Source organism: Schistocerca americana, chromosome 1, assembly GCF_021461395.2.
Source record: "Schistocerca americana isolate TAMUIC-IGC-003095 chromosome 1, iqSchAmer2.1, whole genome shotgun sequence".
Classification (NCBI taxonomy): domain Eukaryota; kingdom Metazoa; phylum Arthropoda; class Insecta; order Orthoptera; family Acrididae; genus Schistocerca; species Schistocerca americana.
In genome coordinates this window covers 649,040,027-649,066,244 of record NC_060119.1, presented here as the reverse complement: position 1 = coordinate 649,066,244, position 26,218 = coordinate 649,040,027, and the positions used below count along the sequence as shown (strand labels likewise).

General features: G+C 44.2%; 1 protein-coding gene across 1 annotated transcript in view; it reads right to left on the bottom strand.

Annotated features, from left to right (window-relative positions):
- Positions 1-1,297: 1,297 nt before the first annotated feature.
- LOC124608105 (5'-3' exoribonuclease 2 homolog) overlaps positions 1,298-26,218 on the bottom strand; it is a 419,776-nt gene continuing 394,855 nt past the window's right edge. Inside the window, exons 19-21 of the mRNA XM_047139960.1 lie at positions 21,325-21,886; positions 2,013-2,073; positions 1,298-1,933 (exon numbers count right to left, since the gene is read on the bottom strand). Coding sequence (XP_046995916.1) covers positions 1,907-1,933; positions 2,013-2,073; positions 21,325-21,886 — 650 coding nt within the window. The 3' untranslated portion in view covers positions 1,298-1,906. The remainder of the gene's footprint in view (positions 1,934-2,012; positions 2,074-21,324; positions 21,887-26,218) is intronic.

The following is a 26,218-nucleotide window of genomic DNA, read 5'->3' as shown; positions in this document are numbered from 1 at the left end:
TTATTTCAAAATTACAAAAATCAAGAAGACAGCAACAAATGTAGCACTGCACGAATTTCCAGACTACAGGTGAGGACGGCTGAGCACCCATGAGCAGAATGAATTATCCATTGTTGAATGCTTTTCTGTTGTCAATGCATCGGCGATGTATGATCATTCAAAACATTGATCACACACACACACACACACACACACACACACACACACACACACACACACACACACACACACAAGCATTTGCTACTTTTCTGCAGGTCACATCCCTCACATCTAATTAGTTGGAGGGCCATAAAACTAATTCATACGCAAAACAGTCTTGTTAAACAAAATTGAACATGGAGCAACATCATCTAAAACAAGCTAGCTGGTCGCAAAATGTAGTAAAATTTCAGTTGTAAGCCAAGGGAAAGAGGGCAGGAACTTAAGAAACCCTGTACTGGCTATGGGCTTGGCAGCAGCAGTATATGTTTCTTGTATGCAGTCTTTGATCATGCATTCTCCAACATCCACACAGGGATGCCTGCTCCAGTCTCAGTTGTTTTCAAAAAGTTGTTTCTACAAACAAAAACTTTGCCACTTATCATTAGCTTACAAACAAAACAATGGAACAGGAATTTTCAGTTGCAACATGTTTGTGTTTCGGCAGGTGATGTTTCCGCACGCACCTGTCACTCTATAACACAGGACAAGCTGTTTGTAAGCCTGTCTAATGGAAGAAAAACATACCTTACACATTCATTCTACTGAATGTCTAAACTGTTGTTTAGTTTTTACACAAGAAATACTGAGTTATGATATTCTATTCAACTATTGAAACTAAAATGTCTGTATCATTTACACATACCAACCACTTATACATAATTTCCATAAGCTAATAATATATGTTCTGAACAATTCAGCCACATGTCCAGGACCAGCCTGCAATGGTTACCTCATATTTTCCTGCTGAGTTACGATCTGTAACAAGATTCTCTTGCAAACATTTGAGAAGGCCTCTTTATAATTGTCTTCAAATTCAAAGAGGTCCAGTAAGTTCTTGAAAACCATATATTACATGGTGTACAGTTTTCGGTGGAATTAGTAACACACACAAGTAATTTATGATTTCTTGAAGAAATTAATAGTGTGAAAAGTGTAGGGAACAGGACAAATCAGGCAAATGAAAGTGTTTCAAATGTTTTGTGACTAGTTACATATAAAATGAAGGTACTCTTTTACTTGCAGGCTAAGAATATCAAATGTGACGACGACAGGGGGAGGAGAGCAGGAAATAATTTATCACCTAAAAGTAAAGATATTCTACTAAAACCTGTAATTTAATGAGGCACGGTAGAAATTGTTACAGTAATTAAAAAAAAAGTAACACACAGTTTTCTCTACCATGATGATAATCTATCACCAATGAACAGTATCTAATAATAGAAACTTCCTGTGTAAGCACATAGTACACTCTCATGACAATGAGGAATGGTTATGGCAGTCAATTTCTGCCACACTGACAGTAACAGAACACAGACCTTTCTAGGACAATAAATGATGACAAATATTATGAGGACATAAGAAAAATTTAAAACCTGGTCCCTCCAGATGGGGAGCACTGAGCCTCATCATCAGAAGCTAATCAAAACTAGAATGCAGTTCGTGAACTAGGTTTCGTCATGTGCATGAATTATGTCACTTAACATTCAGACTGCACTCCGCTTGAGAAAGTGACAATGAAATATTAAGAAGTGCAGCTGAAATAATTGTGTTCATTTCTACAAAAAGTTTATATCTAATTAACTTAAATTCTAGCTTTTTTTCATAAAATATAAATTCATCACGTGACAACAGAGATCCTTTGGTGATCTCAGGTCACTTGATCACTGACGTTTTATGCTGAGACAGCCATAAAATGCTATCTGCGTCAGTATGGGAAATTGCGTCTGGAGCCCTGCAAAGAAAAGAAGCATTAGTATGTAGAACTAAAGCAGTGGAACTTGTCACTAATGAGGAGCTGAGTATTCACTTACTCTATCGGCACCACGTTGTGATGAGGTGTAGCCTTGATTTCCACCACCACGTCGGCCACCTCTGTAAAAGACCAAAAACAGTAATGTTTTAGCCAGAGAGAAGTGTGAGCAGATCGACGGCTGGCTAATGGGTGCACCAACACCCACACTAAAAGTGTATGGTATGTGTGCAGTTTCTTAAAACAAACTTATCCTCTGTCACATTCTGTATGGAGGATTGCGAAGCATGTATGTAAATGAAGATGCACTCCTATAACTACTCGCCTGGGCCATAAAGCATGGAAAGTAGCGTCAAATTTTTGGCAATTATGCACTTATTCTCTCGACTGCTACCTAAAACACAACCATTGACCTGGCAATAACTGGAAAAACTATATGTAAACTCCTAAATAAACCCTCAAGGTTTTTTAACTTTCTGTTCTCCTTCCATCATGTTTACATGTTAACTTCACGCATCATGCACAGGTCGTTTTAAAATATTTTTCTACATGTAATTTATCTGTAGAGCCCTGTTACAGAAAAAAACAATATAGTTAGCTTTACCGACATGAAGTGTTCCTCAGAGAAAATTGCGGAAGTGAAAACGAAGAACTATATGTGAAAACATTCTCAGTTTTATCTCCTGAAGAGATTATTAGTCAACAGCCACTGTACGACATTGGTAGCTGGTATATCTACTTAAATTCTGAATACTGTACATGAAGCGTCATCATGGAATTTGCAACACCCATAATTTCCATTTTGAAAAGTTCTCGGAATTGAACAGAAGGCAAGGCTTACCTCACTGAAACCTTTCCTCCCTATACAATAATGATGTACTTGCTCCAGAGATGTTCCAATGCCTTGGTCGCATCTCGAAAATTAGATCAGGCCCGCAAAACACCTGTCAACTTTGGCTGTCACAGTTCTTCGTTCGAAAATATTTTGAGTTTGGGGTAAAGATGGAAGTCTGATGCAGTCAAATCAGGCGGGTGTAGCAACAATGGGTATCTCAGTTCATATACTTTTACCATGGCAACGACACTTATGTGTGGGCGCGCGCACTGCCTTGACTAAAGATGAATTTTTCCTTGCCAAACTGGTCTTTTTTCGCGCGTCTTTCGCTGTAGTTGTTCCTGTAGGTTAGCGTGGTATAGCCCAGTAATTGTTTGACAAGCAGGAAGATATCTATCAGCAGAATCCCTTTCGCATCCCAAAAAACTGACGCTACATCCTTCTGATCGACTATATTGCCTTTGCTTTCTTTTACTGCAGTGAATCAACTTGTTTCCGCTGCGTTGATTGCTATTTTGTCTCTAGGGTATAGGCGTGGATCCAAAGTTGCGCAAAATATCTTCTTGTTGCTCTGAGAACGGTTCAACCATTGTTCAGATATTTTCTATTTCGATTCGTTGAAGCTTCTGCGCTAAGAGTCATGGCATCCATCTAGCAGAAAATCTTCTCACATCTGATTCCACTGTTAAAATGTCATATGACCGCTCGGATGACATTCCTACAGCTTCGGCAATTTCTCGCACTTCCAATCGGCGATCGTCCATAACCATTTTATGCACTTATGCAATAATTTCTGGGGTAGTGGTACTCATCATCTAAGCAGTCCCGAGCACATTTAAACTCTTTTTTTTAAGCGGTTTTCCATCTGTCTCGGCGAATGCGGGCTGGTTACCCTTATTCCGCCTCAGTTAAACTACATAGGTTGGAACTTAAATAGTGGCAACACTGCTGTGGAGACACTATGCAATGGAATCTACTGCTGTCGCTGATAGCACACGTTGTTGACATACCTACATTACCTCCGAGCAAATGGACTCGCCCGTCCCAAGTCACCGGCGTGCGCACAATCGAGGGAAACACAGTCACTTGTGAGCGAGCGATCTAACGTAACGGTGTCACTATGTTTTCGAAACAGGAACAATGGAGTTGGATCAAGTGTGAATGTACCAGAGGTCGTACAGCACGACACTGTCATCAAGGTCTTCAAGAGGTGTGCGTGGAATCGGCATTGCCGTACAGAACAGTGGCACGTTGGATAAAAGCCTTCAACGAAGGCCGGAAAACTGTGGCAGACATGCATCGGGCAGGCCGTCCTAGCGTCTCTGAAGAAGAAGTGCATGCTATTGCCGCGTTAGTGGACAGTGATCGACGCCATACGATTCGTGAGCTCGCCCACAAAACCGGATTAGCACATACGACTGTGTTTCGCATCCTGAAGGAACGTCTGGGCATGCGAAAAATTGCATGACGATAGATTCCGCATGACTTGACGGAAATGCAGAATTGGATGCGTTACGACGCTGCTCAGACGCACTTGGAGCGCTATGAGCGCGAAGGAGAGGCTTTCTTACGCCATATCGCAACACTGGATGAGACATGGGCCACATCGTACGAGCCAAAACTGAAACGCCAATCCAAAGAACGGCGTCATTATGGGTTGCCGCGAAAGTGCGTCAGAGCCCCAGTATGATGAAAATTATGGTGATTCTCGTGCACGACTGTGATGGCGTTATCCCAACATCCCAACGCATTACGTTCCTCCACGGCAGACCGTCAGTGCACAGTATTACAGTTCGTTTTCGGAGCATCACCTGCGACCGGCTTTGTGAAAGAAGCCGTGACACTTTCTGCGCAACCCACCCATCATTTTGCACAATGCGCGGGCGCATACAACGCAAGCTGAGGTTGCTCTGTTCGGTCGATGGGACTGGGAAGTACTGTACCATCCACCATACTCCCCGGACTTAAGTCCTTGTGACTTTGATTTGATTGCGAAGATGAAGGGAACCACTTTGTGGCATTTGCTTCACAACTGTTCCAGAGATTCGACAGGCAGTAGACCGCTCCATTCGCACCATCAACAGAACAGGCTCTGCTAACGGTATACTATGCCTTCCACATCCCTGGCAACGGGTTGTACACAACGCTGGTGACTACTCTGAATGACAGTAACAGATGCAAACATGTAACTCTTTTGTATCATTTGTGAATAAATAGTTGCCACTATTTAAGTTCCAAACCTCGTATGTTGGCGATTGCTGCGCAAACACTGTCTCTACGTATGCGTACACCATAATTACTCTACCACGCAAAACATTTGGGGCTACACTCGTCTGGTATGAGACGTTCCCGGGGGGATTTACTGAGGGCCGAACCGCACAAACCCTGGGTTCGGTGTGGGTTGCGGTGAGGTTGGGTGGACTGCTGTGGCCTGTTGTGGGGTTGTGAACCACTGCGGACTACGGCGGGACGAAGCCTCTCTGTCGTTTCTAGGTCCCCGGTTCAATACACAACACACAGTATTCAGGCCAGATGGTGTTCTATTTATTAAGTGCCGAACGGCTATCAACGCATTATAAACACTCTTCTGCTTGAACATTTGTAAGGATCGAAAATCTATTTTTCACATGGCAAAAGCTGTATATTGGATTGGAATTCTTTTTACCTACACATAGGTGCTGACCACCGTAAGCACGTATAATACATACTATTGTACATACAAGTTGTGTGCTTCAAAGTCATAATTTAATTTTTTCAAGCAACGTGTTACAGTTTGAAGCCGCAATGAAACACCTCTGCTTGCCTGAGAAAATTCAGTGACACAAAAACCCAAATTTACTTGGAAGTAGTGTGGTGGAGATGTGGGGTATAATTTTAAGAGTGACAGTGGAACGTATCTGCATATTTGGCACACAAGAGCGAAAGGGATAGAGGCCTTAACGATCGTTTGCATAACATAACATGACCATCACCGAATTCTCCGAGGCATCAATGGAGACTTGACTAGTCTGTGTTTCGGTAGCTCTCCTCACAGGATAGTATTTTCTAGCGCACGGCGTGCGAAGAGATAGTAAGCAAATATTTATTATAATTCGGAATATACGCCAGAAGGCTACTTTGAAAATAGGATAACCTTGCTCGGCTGAGAACACCAGAGAAAACACTCAATTTGAACTCCAGAGTCAATACCGTATGTCCTGGTTCCTCAGGCCACGGGGATCTTGTAGGAATTATATGACAGCAACGGAAATTTAGCGTGAAAAGTTCGAAATGAGGTGCTATGTCTTATGGTGGCTATGGATTTTGGTATCAGCGTCTGAAGGGATCAACTCGTAATTGAACTTTCTGGGGGGAATGCAAGTTAGATGCTTTGAGGTGTGAACTGGAAATAAGTCGAAGTTCTGCCGGCCGAAGTGGCCGTGCGGTTAAAGGCGCTACAGTCTGGAACCGCAGGACCGCTACGGTCGCAGGTTCGAATCCTGCCTCGGGCATGGATGTTTGTGATGTCCTTAGGTTAGTTAGGTTTAACTAGTTCTAAGTTCTTGGGTCCCATAGTGCTCAGAGCCATTTTTTAAGTCGAAGTTAACGCTTTGAGTCAGCAGAGACCTGTTTATCAAAGAGAAGGTTTTAGAAGTAGGTAAACAAGCATAGTCGACTAGGAATAGTTACAACGCAGAATGATGCTCAGTAATGAGTAAAATGAAACATATCGAGCCTGCAAACCCCGCAACACGCAAGCGAGTGAGACCCGCATGGCCACTGGCCGCCCTAGCCGCCCACGCGTCACTGTCATTATAGGAGGTAGTATCGGTCGTCTCCGTCAAATTCCATTTGGCCTTTTTTATTTGTCATCAGTCTCCTTACTGGTAAGATGGGACCTGCAGCGAATTTTCTTTTGGTCCGGCCTCTTCATCTCAGAGTAGTACCTGTCCCAATTGTTTATCGGATATTTTCCAATCTCCGTCTTCCTCTACGCAGTTACAGCTCCTTCTAGAACCATTGAAGTCATTCCTTAATGTCTTAACACATGTCCTATCATCGTGTCTATCCTTTTCGTGGCTACTTATCAAGTGTTTCTCTCCTCACTGATTCTGCGGAGAATAACTTCATTTCTTCCCTCATCAGTCAATCTAATTTCCTACATCTTTCTAAAGCAAGACGTCTCAAACGCTTCCTTTCTCGCCTTACACCATTTCCCACAGTCCAAGATTCACTTCCATACAATACTGTGCTACGACGTACATTGTCAGAAATTTCTTCGTCACAGTAAGGTCGATGTTTGATTCTACACTAGAATACTTCCGATCACGAACGCCCCTCTTCGCCTGTGCATGTCTACCTTTTATGGTTCAAATGGTTCAAATGGCTCTGAGCACTATGGGACTTAACATCTATGGTCATCAGTCTCCTAGAACTTAGAACTACTTAAACCTAACTAACCTAAGGACGGCACACAACACCCCTGCCTTTTATGTTCTCCTTGCTTCAATATGCACACTGTACATTCCAGCCAAATGAACACTACTCGAATAGGGTACTTGGGTCTCCGTGTCTTATTTCGACATTTTTAAATTTCATGAGATACATTTCTTCTGAAAAATAGGTGCGAGTGCAGGGTATAGGTTCTGCTTCCATTTACGAAATTCCGATCCCATAAGATGATTACGAAACGTTCTCTAGTAGTAAAAACGCGAGTAAGAAAGAACTGGATTTATTGCTCGTGCTGAACAGTAAGGCTGGTCGTCAATGGTTTTATTTATTTTTATCATGTTCCACGTTATCATGCAAGCAAACGCTGTTTCGTCATCGTTTACAGAATGCTATTAGAAAATTTATGACAAATTAAAGAATTAACAAAAGACTAAAAATATGTGACAGTATATGAATAAATAACACATTACACAAAAATGTTGTGAAACATTTGGAGAACTCTTCCACGGAAGTTGCGTACCACAAGTACACCATTCAACTTGGATTTCAATACATGTGGTTTATCACTCAATTTTATCAGTTGTTCTGAAAGTCTGTTGTAAATTAGACCTGCTGCATTTCTGCACAATGCCTAAGGATGTTTTATCCAGGGGAATAGCCGGCCGGTGTGGCCGTGCAGTTCTAGGCGCTTCAGTCTGGAACCCGCGTGACCGCTACGGTCGCAGGTTCGAATCCTGCCTCGGGCATGGATGTGTGTGATGTCCTTAGGTTAGTTAGGTTTAAGTAGTTCTATGTTCTAGGGGACTGATGACCACAGATGTTAAGTCCCATAGTGCTCAGAGCCATTTGAACCATTTTTCCAAGGGAATATAGTTTTCCTACAAGCGTTCGCTGAATGAATGTTGTTTTTTTTATGAATGAGTCGATACTGGCGACAACAACAATACCCATGGTGGAATGTGTGTACAAGGATGACAGCATATTCCGAGACACCTTAATAATGGCCTACATGAAGTTCCTGAACTAACACCTCAGATCAGTCTGACCACCCTTTGCTAAACTAGGAATATTCTTGGTGAGGGTACAATGTTGCCCCAAAAGATATAAACGTACTAGATTGTAGAGTTAATGTAAGAAAAGTAAAATAGTCTTCGTTTCACAGTCAGTGGTGATTTCCCTTATGCTGAAGATCGCAGGAATCTGTTTCTGCACAGCATTTTAAACGTCGTACTTCCAAGGAAACTTATCATCTAAACTCCGTCCTAAGAATTTAAAATATTCCACTTCACTGACTGACCAGTTTGGGACAACAGAATTTCACTTTTTCAAGAGTTCCATCTCAGAAATTGTATGGATTGGATTTTGTTGCAGTTAAACGTTTGTGTGTTCCCTGAAAGCCAAGTTCTGATGTTACCGACACATTATTAGCCACATCATTCACACTACATTCCACAGCTTCCATAACAAAACTTTTGCGATCTCCAAAGAGAAATTTTTTTTAGTCATCTGTCGTGTTTAGAGGCATATCGTTATACTGTACACATACGAGGTGCGGCTAGAAAAAAACCGAGCTGATGCTGGAAAAAACATTTATTTACAATTATTAACAATTTCATGTTATCTCCTTCAATGTACTCTCCTTCTCGGTCTCTACACCGCTCCATACGAATTTTCCACTGTTCATAGCAATGCTGCAGATCATTTTCGGTAAGTCCATACATTACATCCGTCGCTTTTCCTTTTACTGCTTCAACAGTCTCAAATCTAGTTCCTTTCAAAGCTGACTTGACTTTAGGGAAAAGAAAAAAGTCACAGGGGGCCAAATCAGGTGAGTAGGGTGGATGATCTAAGATGGGAATCTACATCTACATCTACATCTACATTGATACTCCGCAAGCCACCCAACGGTGTGTGGCGGAGGGCACTTTACGTGCCACTGTCATTACCTCCCTTTCCTGTTCCAGTCGCGTATGGTTCGCGGGAAGAACGACTGTCTGAAAACCTCCGTGCGCGCTCTAATCTCTCTAATTTTACATTCGTGATCTCCTCGGGAAGTATAAGTAGGGGGAAGCAATATATTCGATACCTCATCCAGAAACGCACCCTCTCGAAACCTGGCGAGCAAGCTACACCGCGATGCAGAGCGCCTCTCTTGCAGAGTCTGCCACTTGAGTTTATTAAACATCTCCGTAACGCTATCACGGTTACCAAATAACCCAGTGACGAAACGCGCCGCTCTTCTTTGGATCTTCTCTATCTCCTCCGTCAACCCGACCTGGTACGGATCCCACACTGATGAGCAATACTCAAGTATAGGTCGAACGAGTGTTTTGTAAGCCACCTCCTTTGTTGATGGACTACATTTTCTAAGCACTCTCCCAATGAATCTCAACCTGGTACCCGCCTTACCAACAATTAGTTTTATATGATCATTCCACTTCAAATCGTTCCGTACGCATACTCCCAGATATTTTACAGAAGTAACTGCTACCAGTGTTTGTTCCGCTATCATATAATCATACAATAAAGGATCCTTCTTTCTATGTATTCGAAATACATTACATTTGTCTATGTTAAGGGTCAGTTGCCACTCCCTGCACCAAGTGCCTATCCGCTGCAGATCTTCCTGTATTTCGCTACAATTTTCTAATGCAGCAACTTCTCTGTATACTACAGCATCATCCGCGAAAAGCCGCATGGAACTTCCGACACTATCTACTAAGTCATTTATATATATTGTGAAAAGCAATGGTCCCATAACACTCCCCTGTGGCACGCCAGAGGTTACTTTAACGTCTGTAGACGTCTCTCCATTGATAACAACATGCTGTGTTCTGTTTGCTAAAAACTCTTCAATCCAGCCACACAGCTGGTCTGATATTCCGTAGGCTCTTACTTTGTTTATCAGGCGACAGTGCGGAACTGTATCGAACGCCTTCCGGAAGTCAAGAAAAATAGCATCTACCTGGGAGCCTGTATCTAATATTTTCTGGGTCTCATGAACAAATAAGGCGAGTTGGGTCTCACACGATCGCTGTTTCCGGAATCCATGTTGATTCCTACATAGTAGATTCTGGGTTTCCAGAAATGACATGATACGCGAGCAAAAAACATGTTCTAAAATTCTACAAGAGATCGACGTAAGAGATATAGGTCTATAGTTTTCCGCATCTGCTCGACGACCCTTCTTGAAGACTGGGACTATCTGTGCTCTTTTCCAATCATTTGGAACCCTCCGTTCCTCTAGAGACTTGCGGTACACGGCTGTTAGAAGGGGGGCTAGTTCTTTCGCGTACTCTGTGTAGAATCGAATTGGTATCCCGTCAGGTCCAGTGGACTTTCCTCTATTGAGTGATTCCAGTTGCTTTTCTATTCCTTGGGCACTTATTTCGATGTCAGCCATTTTTTCGTTTGTGCGAGGATTTAGAGAAGGAACTGCAGTGCGGTCTTCCTCTGTGAAACAGCTTTGGAAAAAGGTGTTTAGTATTTCAGCTTTACGCGAGTCATCCTCTGTTTCAATGCCATCATCATCCCGTAGTGTCTGGATATGCTGTTTCGAGCCTCTTACTGATTTAACGTAAGACCAGAACTTCCTAGGATTTTCTATCAAGTCGGTACATAGAATTTTACTTTCGAATTCAATGAACGCTTCACGCATAGCCCTCCTTACGCTAACTTTGACATCGTTTAGCTTCTGTTTGTCTGAGAGGTTTTGGCTGCGTTTAAACTTGGAGTGGAGCTCTCTTTGCTTTCGCAGTAGTTTCCTAACTTTGTTGTTGTACCACGGTGGGTTTTTCCCGTCCCTCACAGTTTTACTCGGCACGTACCTGTCTAAAACGCATTTTACGATTGCCTTGAACTTTTTCCATAAACACTCAACATTGTCAGTGTCGGAACAGAAATTTTCGTTTTGATCTGTTGTGTTTTGCCAAAAACGTCTTCACTGACAACGCACTGTGAGCTGGGGCATTGTCTTGGTGAAGGATCCATGACTTTTTTCTCCACAAATCGTTCCGTTTTGTCCGTACTCGCTCACGTAGGGTAGCCAGGACGCTAATGTAGTAATGCTGATTCACTGTTTGTCCCTCTGGTACCCAATCAATGTGCACAATCCCTTTGATGTAAAAAAAAAAATCATCATTGCCTTGAATTTCGATTTTGACATTCGTGCTTTCTTTTGTCGTGGAGAACCAGGAGTTTTCCAATGCATCGACTGGCGTTTAGTTTCGGGATCGTAAGTAAAAAACCACGATTCATCGCAAGTAATAACATTTTGTAAGAAGGTGGGATCACTTTCAATGTTTTCCAGGATGTCAGACCAAATCATTCTTCAGCGTTCCTTCTGTTCAATTATGAGACACTTTGGAACCATTTTTGAACACACTTTGTTCATGTTGAAACTTTCATGAAGAATCTGCCTAACACTTTCCTTGTCAACTCCTATTAACTCAGACACTGCTCTGATTGTTAAACGGCGATCTTGTCAAACAAGTTTACCGATTTTTTCAATGTTTGCATCAGTTTTTGCTGACAATGGTCTGCCAGTGCGAGTGTCATCACTGGTGTCTTCGCGGCCATCTTTAAATCGTTTAAACCACTCAAACACTTGTGTTCGCGATAAACAATCATCGCCGTACACTTGTTGTAACATTACAAACGTTTCACTTGCAGATTTTCCTAGTTTGAAACAAAATTTGATGTTAACACGCTGTTCTTTCTGTACACTCAACATTTTCCGACGCACAGACAAAACGTCAACTACTTAAAACAGACGCCACGGGCAGACTGAGTGCAGGAGGCAGATGAAACTCGAGCAGTAGGCGGAGCGAGAGTCACGTGACAGGCCACGCGACTTTCAGCCTTATTGCATTCGTTTTATTGTTTCACCAGTACTAGTCCGGTTTTTTTCTAGCCACACCTCGTACACAACGGTGAAACACCAGTGAAGCGATTGATGATTGAACAGAGAAGGAGCTGCAGAAGTATCTGTCAAAAGATGGTAGTGAATGTCTGAGAAGAAAGCGCGCAGCAGTAATAATGCTCCTGTTAGTCGGGAGACAGCGGAGCAGCAACAAGCCTGGTTAGGTAGCGCCAGCTGGAAGGAAGGGGGACTAGCACGTTCGGTTGGGCAAGCCCTCGTAGCGCCCGCTACCCAGAAGGTAGAGTGGCTCGGAGCGCCCTCCAGCCGCCGGCTAAACACGCCAGGCGACGCCATGCAAATCGGCCAAATCCCGTTTCCATGTCGCCAACTCAGGCGCGCCACACGTAATTACCCCAGCGACAGTCCCTGGCCCGCAATCTCCTTGGCTTTGGTCGCTTGCCAGGACGTGTATCTGCTATTTGCAAGTAAAATAAACGTCACGCTCCTGCTAGGCTACCTGTAACGTGTCGAGGGTTGAGTACTAACATGTGCAGTTGGGGATCTGTCACTTTCGAACATACACATTTACAAAAAAGTTTGCACTGGGATGGTCTGTGCTGTGCGGATCAATTGTAAGAGAAATTTTGTTGGATTTTTTAAACGTTAAATAGGAAGAGAAGGAAAGGGGGGAAAACCTTCTAGCGCAAAATATTACATTGCACCTACACACGGCAAGATCAATTTGAGGCAAGCACGGAACGAGCGCCGGTGACTCAGCTAAAGAGGCGCCGAACAGGAAAAACTCTGGAAGTATAGGGGGTGGACCAACATATGGAAACACAAAAAAGTAAACACACACATTATTATGTGCAATTCGGCGAAGGAAAGCGTTGGCGTTCAAAACAGCTTCTACTCATATTGGAATTAAAAAATATAATGGAGTCTGATATCATTCTTCCTGCGAAATAGTGGCGAGTTCAGGTAACGATGATGGATAGCGATCACGCACTCTTCCTTCCAAAGTAGACTACGCAAGCTCAATAATACTGTGATCTAGTGCCTTGCTGTGGCCAGGCGAGATGCGATAATTCATTCTCGTGCTCACAAAACCAATCCTGGACGATGTGAGCTCTGATAACAGGAGGTCCGTCGTCTTGGCGCATAGCATCGCCACTCGCGAACAAATATTCTACCATGGGATGGATCTGAGTAACCTTGGTAGCAATGCAACTTTTCAGAGTACCCATGGGGCCCACGGAATACCACGATATGTCTGCCCAAATCATCACCGAACTCCAGTCATGATTTACACTGGGATATAAACTTGGTCACAAGTTGGAAACAGTGTGAAACAAGACTCATCCGACCAAATGACGTTCTTCCGTTGTTCCACAGTTCAGTTTTATGACTTCTGCACTTGGTGTTCCTGTAATGGGCATTTGCATCACTGGCGTGTGGTTTTGGAATTCCAGCTCGCCTCGCGTTGCTTAAGGCGCCGACAGTGTTCGCGAATCCGATATTCTGTTCTACAGTGAGTTTTGCATCTGTCGTTGTTATATTTTATCACAATCCTTTTCAACTACCGTCTCTCATGATCGCTCAACACACACTTTCGTCCGCCTTGTGTCTTACCGTATGATGATTTTCTGCTTTCTCTATATACGGCATAAATCTTCGTTACGGTGCCTCTTGAAACTCCGAACACTTCGGCTACCTTGGTTATGGAAGAGTCCACGGAGAACCAACAATTTGCCCACGCTCGAACTGATTTAGCTCCGACATATGGCACTCACAACTACACAAGTCAACGACTGACACTTGCAACGCATTGACGACATTGCACAGGTGCCGCTCTTGGTCAAATATAACAACGCAACCTGCAGGCTCGGCTAGCACCTGCATTTATGAGGTGTGTGTGAAAAGTAATGAGACTGATTTTCTATCTACCAAAGTTTTTTTTTTTTTTTTTTTCTCCAAACAAAAATGTTGTCCCCTTTAAAGTAGTTCCCTTCGGGGGCTACACACACCGGCGGAAACGTTGTTCCCAGTCTTGGTAGCAATGCTGAAAGGCTGTAACTGGTAGGGTCTTTAACATATCGGTCACATTCTTTTGAATGTTCTGCAGAGTCCTAAAATTACGTCGTTTAAAAGACAGCTTTCAATCCTGGGGAAAGGAATACGTCGCAAGGACTCAGATAAGGTGAAAAGGAGTACAGTGGAACAAAACGAATGTCTTGAGTTCAAAAATTCCGAGATGGATGTGGCCGTGTGACATGTAGCGTTGCCATAATGCAGCATCCACTTGGCTGCAATGCACAAATCTTCTGTCCAAATTTGATGTACGCTGAAAGTGTTTAACATTCATATTCTTAAATGCAGGACTGGTCTCATAAGAGCACGCACACGTTTGACATTTTCGTCGGTTTTTGAAGGTTACCCTGAGCGAGGTTCGTCTGCAACGTGTTCTCGGCCTTCTAAACATTATTTGTGGCAGCGAAAAAATTTGTGCTCTTGATAGCCAATGTTCCCCACAGGCATGTTTCAACTTTTCCAAGGTCACACTCGCGGATTTCCAAATTTCAACTCAAAACTTGATGGCATAACGTTGCTCTAAATTCTGTTGTTCCATTTTCGTAACAAAGAACAAAAACAACTTCACTGACGGTGCTCTCAAAAATCATGTGATTGCTGTACGGAGCTGAAACTCGGAATGAGCGTCTGGAAAGGTTGAACGCACCGATCTACACAATTAGAACACAGCGTTGCCAGATTTTTCTCACACACCTTGTAAGTTCAAGCATCCAATTCTCGTGGTGTTTCCAGATTTTTGCCCAACCCTGTATTGAATGTAACGTTCCGTCCACGGCTTTTGTCATCGGAGCTCAAATTGGACACGTCTGGGGCTGGCAATAAGTCACAACGGTTTACGGGATCCAGCCCTCCACAATGTGAGTCGAGTGCACTACTGGCTTTGTTCCACTGACTTGAAATTGACAAATCAACTCTTTGTCAGCGAACTGCTGCTGCTCCTACGCCGTAGGAACGGCCACAGTCCCCCATCAAATTCATCACCATATGCGGATTACTTTAATGACCTTGTTTTTTACCCAAAAATTAACTAAACTCGCAAAAATAATCGATGTGACTGGAAAGGTCGCAGCATCTGCCACTGGATGTTAAGCCTCCAGAACGATTAGGTCCAATTTCAGTATCCACCGCCAAAGGATGCAAATGGCCCTCTAGCTGTATATTATAGCTATTTTTAACTGGCTACGTGGAAAGAGGCGTGCAGCAGGGCGATACGACATACAACCACAGAAGAAGCAACTGCTTTCCCGGTGTCCTTTTGACAGCCAGAATCCCAGGCTTCACATGGTTTTTACACTACTGGTCATTAAAATTGCTACACCACGAAGATGACGTGCTACAAACGCGAAATTTAACCGACAGGAAGAAGATGCTGTGATATGCAAATGATTAGCTTTTCAGAGCATTCACACAAGGATGGCGCCGATGGCGACACCTACAACGTGCTGACATGAGGAAAGTTTCCAACCGATTTCTCATACACAAACAGCAGTTGACCGGCGTTTCCTGGTGAAACATTGTTGTGATGCCTCGTGTAAGGAGGAGAAATGCGTACCATCACGTTTCCGACTTTGATAAAGGTCGGATTGTAGCCTATCGCGACTGCGGTTTATCGTATCGCGACACTGCTGCTCGCGTTGGTCGAGACCTAATGACTGTTAGCACAATATGGAATCGGTGGGTTCAGGAGGGTAATACGGAACGCCGTGCTGGATCCCAACGGCCTCGTATCACTAGCAGTCGAGATGACAGGCATCGTATCCGCATGGCTGTAACGGATCGTGCAGCCACGTCTCGATCCCTGAGTCAATAGATGGGGACGTTTGGAAGACAACAAACATCTGCATGAACAGTTCGACGACGTTTGCAGCAGCATGGACTATTAGCTCGGAGACAACGGCTGCGGTTACCCTTGACGCTGCATCACAGACAGGAGCGCCTGCGATGGTGTACTCAACGACGAACCTGGGTGCACGAATGGCAAAACGTCATTTTTTTCCGGATGAATCCAGATTCTGTTTACAGCATCATGATGATCGCATCCGTGTTCGGCGTCACCGCAGTGAACGCGCGTTGGAAGCGTATATTCGTCATCGCCATACTGGTGTATCATCCGGCTTGATGGTATGGGGTGCCATTGGTTACACGTCTCGGTCACCTCTTGCTCGCATTGACGGCGCTTTGAACAGTGGACGTTACATTTCAGATGTAACCCTTCATTCGATCCCTGCGAAACCCTACATTTCAGCAGGATAATGCACGACCGCATGTTTCAGGTCCTGTACGGGCCTTTTCGGATACAGAAAATGTTCGCTGCTGCCCTGGCCAGCACATTCTCCAGATCTCTCACCAATTGAAAACGTCTGGTCAATGGTGGCCGAGCAACTGGCTCGTCACAATACGCCGGTCACTACTCTTGATGAGCTGTGGTATCGTGTTGAAGCTGCATGGGCAGCTGTACCTGTACACGCCATCCAAGCTCTGGTTGACTCAATGCCCAGGCGTATCAAGGCCGTTATTACGGCCAGAGGTGGTTGTTCTGGGTACTGATTTCTCAGGATCTATGCACCCAAATTGCGTGAAAATGTAATCACATGTCAGTTCTGGTATAATAGATTTGTCCAATGAATACCCGTTTATCATCTGCGTTTCTTCTTGGTGTAGCAATTTTAATGGCCAGTAGCGTATCACACTTCCGCCAGTCCAGCAACTGAAGAAAGGGAGTACTGTAGCGCCTCTGACGACGCGATGTGTGACTGAGAGGAAGGCAAGGCGTACACTGGCTCCTGTACTCACTATAGTGAGACATATGCCCCAATTGAATGTTGAAGATTAGATGAGTAGAGCATGTAACTAATGAGGAGGTACTGAATACAATTGGGGAGAAGCGGAGTTTGGGACACAACTCGTCTCGAAGAAGGGATCGGTTGGTAGGACACATTCTGAGGCATCAAGGGATCACCAATTTAGTATTGGAGGGCAGCGTGGAGGGTAAAAATCGTAGGGGGAGACCAAGAGATGAATACGCTAAGCAGATTCAGAAGGATGTAGAGTGCAGTAGTTACTTCGAAATGAAAAAAACTTGCACAGGATAGAGTAGCATGGAGAGATACATCAAACCAGTCTCCGGACCACAACAACAACAACATGCCCCCATTTGTTATGCAAACTAATGGGCTCTCCACTGTTTTGTCTGATACACTTTTAGCTGTACTGCTTTAAATCCTGCTGTCCTGTTATTCAGTACTTCTTGACTTGGGAGTTTTTGCACTTATCGCTGACCACAACCACGAAGTATTTGTCTATGTCAAAAGATTGTGCCTTCAGAGCAATATGGCTCGTTCACACAAAAACTGCATGTTTTCACAACTAGTGTCACACAGTAATTAAAGGCTTCACAAGTCACGTACAAGATGTGTTAAAAAGTATCAGTAATTTTGCCATTTCGCTTGTTGCATTAGACCGATTCGCGCCGTTTTTTCGTTGTTCTGTTGGTACACACATCTGAAAAGTAGACTATATCACCAGCTTTACCCACATCGGAATCTAGTGTGTTGTCAGCTATCAGAAAGGTTTGATGTATTTTGGTAGTAGCGGGGATTATTTACACTATATAAAAATGGGTATGAGAATATATATGAAATCTTGCTAGAAGAACGGAGTAAAGAGAAACAAAATTTTACTAATGTTAAATACTGATTTTGGTGGGTCTGCTATGAGTAAAACATGGGTCTGCTAGTTGTAGAAACGTTTCGCAAAACGCCGTGAAGACGTTGAAGACGATGAGCTACATGGACGCCCCAGCACATCATCAACCGATGAATTAGTGAAAAAAGTGGAGGAAATTATTAAGAGAGGTCGCCGAATCACATCGTAGACGTCACTGATAGTGCTGGAATATGAAGTGGCTCTAGTCAGGAAATATATTCTGATGTTTCGGGTATGAATCCTGTGACAGTAAAATATGTTAATAAATTTTCGAATTTCGGGGAAAAAAAACGTCGAATACAAGTCGCTCAGGACTCGCTAGCTGAAGCCAACAGCGATGCAGAACTACTGATAGGTGTCATCACTGGTGATGAGACACGGGTTTACAGAAAAACGCCGAATCTGTGGCTCAATGATCATTGTGGATGACGGGTCGCCAAGACCTTACGCTCGACAAGTGCGGTCAGATTTGAAAGTTGTGTTCATTGTGCCCTTCGATTTTAATGGTACAGTGCACGACGAGCTTTATCCAAAGATCCAACGATCGAGAAGGAGTAGTAGTAACAAGTTCAATGACGTTTGAGAGAAGCAACCCGAAAAACCGCCAGGATTCGTGTCGAAAGAAGAAATGGTTTTTGCACCATGATAATGCATTTGCTCAAAATTCGTTGCTTGTTTGTGAAATTTCAGCGCAAAACAATACTATTATGATATTCCAGTCTCCATACTCTCCAGATACGTACGTCATATTCGGCCTTTCGCTGCCCCCGAAAAGAAAGAAAATCATATATGGCCGTAGTCTTGCAAGCACAGGCTATGTTTACGAACACATCGCTGATGATGTGGAAATCCACCCCTAAGGTCGAGTTCAGACGTGTTTCGGAGACTGGAAAAAGCCCTAACGTATTATATGTAATTGGGAACTATTATTGTGAAGGGGATAACAATATTTAGGGTCGATCAAAGCATGGAAACACCGCAAGAAAAGCAGGCTTGAACAAAAAATGCAGCTGCTAGCCGAGCCTGCAGGTTGAGCTGTTCTATCTAACCACGAGCGGCACTCTGCAATGTCCTCACTTCGTGCAATTGTCAGCCTTCGTCAGAACAATGTCGGAGCTAAGTGAAGTCTTACATGGGCCAAATTGTTGGTGCTCGTGTGATAGATACTTACGTATCTAAGACAACCAAAACAGTTTGGTTTTTTAAGAGGTACCGCAACGAAGATTTATACCACACACAGTAAAAGTGGAAAACATCATCCGGTAAGTCACAAAACGTACGAAAGTTGGTGTTGTGTGATAGTGATGGACGGTCATTAAAGAGGATTGTGACGAAAAATAAGGGGACACCAGCTGCAAAAGTCAGTGCAGAACGAAATGCTGCACTCTCGAATGCTGTCAGCAACAAAACAACATGGAGCAGGGAATTTGCACGGCTAGGTGGAATTCCGAAACCGAACATCAGTGAGGCAAATACCCTTACGGAAAGCGTTGTGCCGGAGCCGTAAAACATGGACTGCGGAGCAATGGAAGAAAGACATTTGGTCGGACAAGTTTTGTTTCACTCTGTAACCAACTTCTCGTCGAGTTTACGTCCTACGAGTGAAACATGGCGGGGGCTCTGTGATAACCTGGGCAGCCATATCATGGTCATACGTGATACCCACGGTTACTCTGAAAGGTCACGTTTCAACGTAGGGTTATATGAACACTTTGGATGATCAGGGCCATCCCATGGTACAACGTTTGTTTCCCTTCGGTGATGCGTGTTCCAAGACGATAGGGTTCCATGTCCAAGCAGTTCGCATCGACCAGAACTTGTTTTTTTGAGCACAAGAATGAATTGTCGCATCTTCCTTGGTCACTACTGTCACCAGATCTCAATATTCTTGTGCCTTTGTCGTCTACTTTTGAGGGATGAGTGCGGATAGCTATCCACCTGCATCAGCGTTGCCAAAGTTGCCCCTATATTGCAGGAAGAACGGTATAAGATTCCCTTCTATCTATTCACTCCAAGACGACTGGAAGCCGTTTTAAACGACAAAGGTTTTCCTACATTGTATTATTCACGGTAGTATGTTGCGTTTTTGGTGTTCCCATATTTTTCCACCCCTTGTTGAAGAATAAATAAAAGTCTTTCACAAAATGTTATTTTCTGAACACACAGTGTAGCATACGATGCAGAGTATTAGGTCCTAGTATGACTGCTTCCTTCCCCTTCAGATTTAGTTACAGTTTCTCTGCCATAACTAGTCTCCAGGTGTCAGTATGATTGCTCCCTTCTCCTTCAGATTTATTTAAGAGTTTCTCTATCGTAATTAGTCTCCCCTGGAAGGAAGCGCGATACCATAAGCAGTCTTCCCTGGAAGCAGACAAACTAACATACCGATGGTAGGCACTGAAAATCTTGTAACTCCATTTTGTTAAATATTACAGAGAAAGCAACAACGGTTTATTGGAAAACATATAAAGCGTTACAGATAGTACTGATGCCGGGTGACTATAAAAAAAAGTTTAGAAATTGATATGGTACATCAGGCATACAACAAGGACCAGTAATCTCACAGGAACCGGAGGGCCACACAACGACATGAGAGAGCGCTGCAGTCACGTCGGAGACTGTTTAACTGGGCCGTACATTCTCCCGGGCCGACATGATGGTGGCACGTATCTCGTATTCCTGCGAGAGGTTGTGTCGGACATGCTGAATTATGTTCCCATACCTAGTCTCCGCATTCGATCTCAGCACGACGGAGCCCCCGCGCATTTCAGGACACAAAGGAGGGCAGGTATGCATGCAACCTTTCTCGGCCGCTGGATTGATAGCGGTGAGCCAGCTGCATAGCCACCACGGTCAGATGGTCTAACCCCAATCGATCTTTTCTTATCGGGTATCTGAAAGGCCTTGTGTCGCCGGAGGACCTAGTGAGCAGGACTGTCGTGGCAGTAGGATACTTTCGAGATACACCAGATATATCAGAGAGGGTGCGCCGTTCAATGCAACGTCGATGTCAGGCGTGTCTCGATGCATCTGGGCAAAACTTTGCGCATCTTCTGTAGTGGGAGTCCATTTGTAGCATGTCACTAAATAACTGCAACGCCAACCTCGAATGGCCTTTGCGACCCCCAGTTCCTAAGTGATTACTGATCCTTGTTGTATGCTCTATGTGCCACGTCAGTAGGTGAACGTTTCTGTTTCTTTAATCGCCCTGTGTAGTAGAAGCCTACTTATTAACTGATTAAAGAAATTGATGCACTTTTATATTTCCGTTTGGTAATGGAATTAGTTTACTGCAATTACGAAGTTTTCATTGCCTACCATCAATAAGCCTTTTCATTGGGAATGTAATGAATTACAAATACGGCAAGTAGTGCACATTGCTCCTCTCTTGCTTGCCGTGAGAACACCAACTACAAGAAAAGCACTGAAGAATGCAGTGTAGGTCCTTACCCAGCGCCAGCAGCCCCGAAGTTGGATGCCGGTCCGCCGGTGGTCCTGTACGTGCTGCTGGAACCGCCAGCGCCCGTGGTATAGCTGCGCACGGCGGCTGCCTCGCGCCTACGCATGGGGCCGCCGCCGCCCGAACCCGCGCTGCTGACGCTACTGCTATTGTAGCTGCGTCCCCCACCGGCGCTGCTGTTGCTGCCGAAGCTGTTGCTGTGTGCGCGGCCGCCGCCCTGGCTGCTGTAGCCCCCGTCGCCGCCGCGGTAGTCACGGCCGCCGAAGCTGTTGGCGTCGCGTGAGCCGCCGCGGAAGCTGCGACCGGCGTCTGACCCGTCGTCGCGGAAGGTGCGGCCGCCGCCGCTGCTGCTTCCGTAACCGCCGCTGCTGCTTCCGTAACCGCCGCTGCCACCGCGGTCACCCCGCCTGCTGTTGTAGTCGAAGTTGACTGCGCCGTACCTGTTACTATCTCCGGACCCGTAGCCGCTACTGGATGTGTTGCTGCTGTTTGTGCTGTGGAATCCGCGCCGGTCCTGTGGCTGATCACGGCGACCACGCCCTCCTCCGAAACCTGCAATTTTTAAACATACGTCGTTACGCTGCTCAACAAACGTTAATACAACAAATGCCTAACAACTGCGTCTCATATTAAGGAGAAAATTTTTTTCGGTGACATACATTTATTAACTCACTCATACACTATGAAGGACATAATAAATTTTTATGACTATTATTGTATTTGAACTATAGGCCTATTTCAGCTATACAGCCTTTATACACACACACACATCAAAAAAAGTTTTGCATCACCCCGGTTCCCAGAACTCCTGAAGATAGACGTTGACTGTGGATATTGTATCACAGGCACAGTCCCTTTGGCTGTTCAGAGACGTCACTAAACCCGCCCAAAGATGTAAACAACCACCACGAATGAGCGGCGCCTATTAAACGGAGGGGGTCCGACAGTTCCAGCTATTCCACCAGGAAGAAGGTACACGGCTCATGTTATCTGTAGTTCAACCATGCCTAGATGGTCACTGCCGCGGTTCGATCGCGTCCGGATTGTTACTTCGGCCAGGAAGGGCTCTGAACAAGTGAAGTGTCCTAGCGTCCAAAGCGATGTTGTTCGGACATGGAGGAGATACAGAGAGACAGGAACTGTCGATGACATGCCTCGCTCAGGCCGCCCAAGGGCTACTAATAGAGTGGATGACCGCTACCTACGGATTATGGCTCGGAGGAACTCTGACAGCAACGCCACCATGTTGAATAATGCTTTTCGTGCAGCCACAGGATGTTGTGTTATGACTCAAACTGTGCGCTGCATGATGCGCAACTTCACTCCCGACGTCTATGGCGAGGACCATCCTTGCAACCACGACACCATGCAGCGCGGTACAGATGGACCCAACAACATGCCGAATGGACCGCTGAGATTTCCCATCACGTTCTCTTCACCGATGAGTGTCGCATACGCCTTCAACCAGACAACCGTCAGAGAAGTGTTTGGAGGCAACCCGGTCACGCTGAACGTCTTAGACACACTGTCCAACGAGTGCAGCAAGGTTCCCTGCTGTTTAGAGTTGGCATTACGTGGGGCCGACGTACGCCGTTGGTGGTCATGGAAGGCGCTGTAACGACTGTACGATACATGAATGCCATACTCCGACCGATAGCGCAACGACATCGGCAGCATATTGGAGAGGCGTTCGTCTTCATGGATGACAATTCGCGCCCGCATCGTGTACATCTTGTGAATGACTTCCTTGAGGATAACGACATCGCTCGACTTGAGTGGCCAGCATATTCTCCAGACATAAACCCTATCGCACATGCCTGGGATGGATTGAAAAGGACTGTTTATGGACAACGTGACCCACCAACCACTCTGAGGGATCCGCGCCGAATCGCCGTTGGGACATCTGGACCAACAGCGCCTTGATGAACTTGTGGATAGTATGCCACGACTAATACAGGCATGCATCAATGCAAGAGGACGTGCTACTGGATATTAGAGGTACCGATGTGTACTGCAATGTGAACCACCACCTCTGAGAGTCTCACTGTATAGCAGCGTAACTGTTTATACAAATTTATTATGTCCTTGAAAGACATTTATTACGCAGCAGGCCCAGAAGATCACAAACAGTTGACACGCACTCACACTCATTAAAACGAGGGAAAGAGGAGATAATTACTGACATAGAAAACCTTACTGTGCAGTTTATTTACTAAATGTTTACGCAAAATTTCTGAAGAGAAACTATCATTAAGTTTGGCACATTTAAGTGCCACTGTTAAAATGCTTTCTTCAACACCCAACTCAATTGACTACCAGGTGTACCGGTATGAAATGAGCGTTAAGATACAAATGTGTCGATAGGGAACATTTGTTGTTAACGAGCCTTAACATCATATGTTTTCATCGTGTTAACAATGTCGAATTTTGTACCAGGAAGTGATTTGCGGAAAGCATTAATTTTTTGTTTTCATTTGAAAAAAAGTGCTGCGGAGTCGCATCGAATGCTTGTCGAGGCATATGGCGATCATGCTCTATCAGAAGCAACATGCAAAAGATGGTTTCAACGGTTCAGAAATAATGATTTTGATGTAAGAAATGAAAAACGCGGAAGACCACCAAAAAAGTTCGAAGACGCGGAATTGCAAGCAATATTGGAGGAAGATGATACTTTGAGTCAGAAGAAAATGGCAGCAATGCTTAATGTTGCACAACAAACAATTTCTGATCGTTTGAAAGCTATGGGTAAGATCCAAAAGTGTGGAAAATGGGTGTCACATGAATTGAATTAAAGACAGATGGAAAACCGAAAAACAATTTGTCAAATTTTGTTTCAAAGGCATGAAAGAAAATTAATTTTGCATCGAATTGTTACTGGCGATGAAAAAGGGATTTATTTTAAGAATCCTAAACGGGAAAAATAATGGGTTAATCCAGGACAACCATCAACATCGACTGCAAAACCAGATCGATTCGGCAAGAAGACAATGCTCTGTGTTTGGTGGGATCAGAAAGATGTGGTGCACCATGAGCTTCTAAAACCAGGTGAAACTGTGAATACTAATCGCCACAGACAACAAATGATCAATCTGAACTATGCATTGATCGAAAAACGACCAGAATGGGCCAGAAGGCATGACAAAGTTTTTTTTTACACGACAATGCACCTGCACACAAAGCAAAACTGGTTCAGGATACGATCAAAACACTTGGCTGGGAGCTGCTACCCCACTTGCCGTATTCACCAGACTTGGCCCCTTCCGACTAACATTTGTTTTCATCAATGGGACACGCATTGGCTGAGGAACACTTCGATTCCTACGAAGAAGTCGAAAATTGTGTGTCTGATTGGTTTGCTTCAAAAGACGAACATTTCTATTGGCATGGTGTCCACCAATTGCCAAAAAGGTGGTCAAAATGTATGGAAAGCAATGGTCAGTACTTTGAATAAAATGTTTTTACTTTTCAATTCAAAATTAGGGTTTCATTTTTTTTAAAAAAATGCTCATTTAATACCGTAACACCTAGTATTTCTGAATTCCAAACGTAGCCCACACAATTCGCCCTCCTCATTCTTTTCTGGCATTATCCCGTTGTCGGCATCTACACTCTAAGCGTTTTGAATTAACCAATTACAATTTTCTGTGACCTGCTCCATTCCCCATCCTAAGATGGGAGGAAAAGTCCCTGACATCACCTGCTATCGAATAAACCACTATACATCTGATTTATTAAAATACTTTCAGTAAAATCAATCGTTAAACCTGGAAGATGAAGTAAGGGCACGGGCACATAAAAGAATAGCAAGCAACGTAGCGGACGCTAGCAGCATAGCTCTACTGTAATTGAGGCACCACACCAATAAAATCTCACAGTATGGATGTAGTCCATGCAAAAGCTACACATAACACCACTGTTCAATGAACCTGAAGACGATCAGGTCGCTCGCAGAAATAATGTGGGCCAAAATGAATCGATAACTCGTCTGAAAACATATTATCAGTTGATTTGTACGTTTCTGTATCGCTTTTCTGTTATAGACAAGAGAAACCATTTGTTTCTCTGTTGAAAGGTAACGTCGAATGTATTGCTCTAGACTATTATCGCATCAATTCTCGAGAATTTTGCAAGGCATCTCATCCATGGCTTGGTTACATTTCGGCAACATTCTTCCAATTCATCTCATTCATGCATCTGCTTTTCCTACAAATATTTTTATGTTGCTCTGAAATGGTTGAAATGGCTCTGAGCACTATTTGACTTAACATCTGAGGTCATGAGTCCCCTAGAACTTAGAACTACTTAAACCTAACTAACCTAAGGACATCACACACATCCGTGTCGGAGGCAGGTATCGAAGCTGCGACCGTAGCGGTTGCGCGGTTCCAGACTGAAGCGCCTACAAGCGCTCGGCCACAGCGGCCGACCTATGTCGTTCTGATCGATTATTTTATTTACTTTACGTTTGATACATTTTCTGGTGATTCATTTCTAATAGCGTAATCGAACAGTGAGTCACTTTCTACCTATTTATGTGCAATACTTATAAATTTATATTTACGTGAGGATCGACTGCTAGGACCTGCACCTAACGTCGATCCTCTGCATGTCTTCCTTTTCCTAGAGAACAGTTTCCTGTAACTGACAGCATCGTCCGCGAAGTGCCACCCCTAGAGTACGGCATTGTCCTGGAAGAATAGGACGACTGTCTCCGTTTATGGTCAGGTCGATAGTGAAATGAGTAAACGTATCATAGCTGACGATGGCACATGTTCGTGCAGGAAATACGACGTCCCCTTGGAACTGCAAAGTGAACGACAGAGAGAAATCAAGGGAAACCCACGGCAAGAAGCCAGATATGGAATTTGAAGCGCTCTCCTCCCC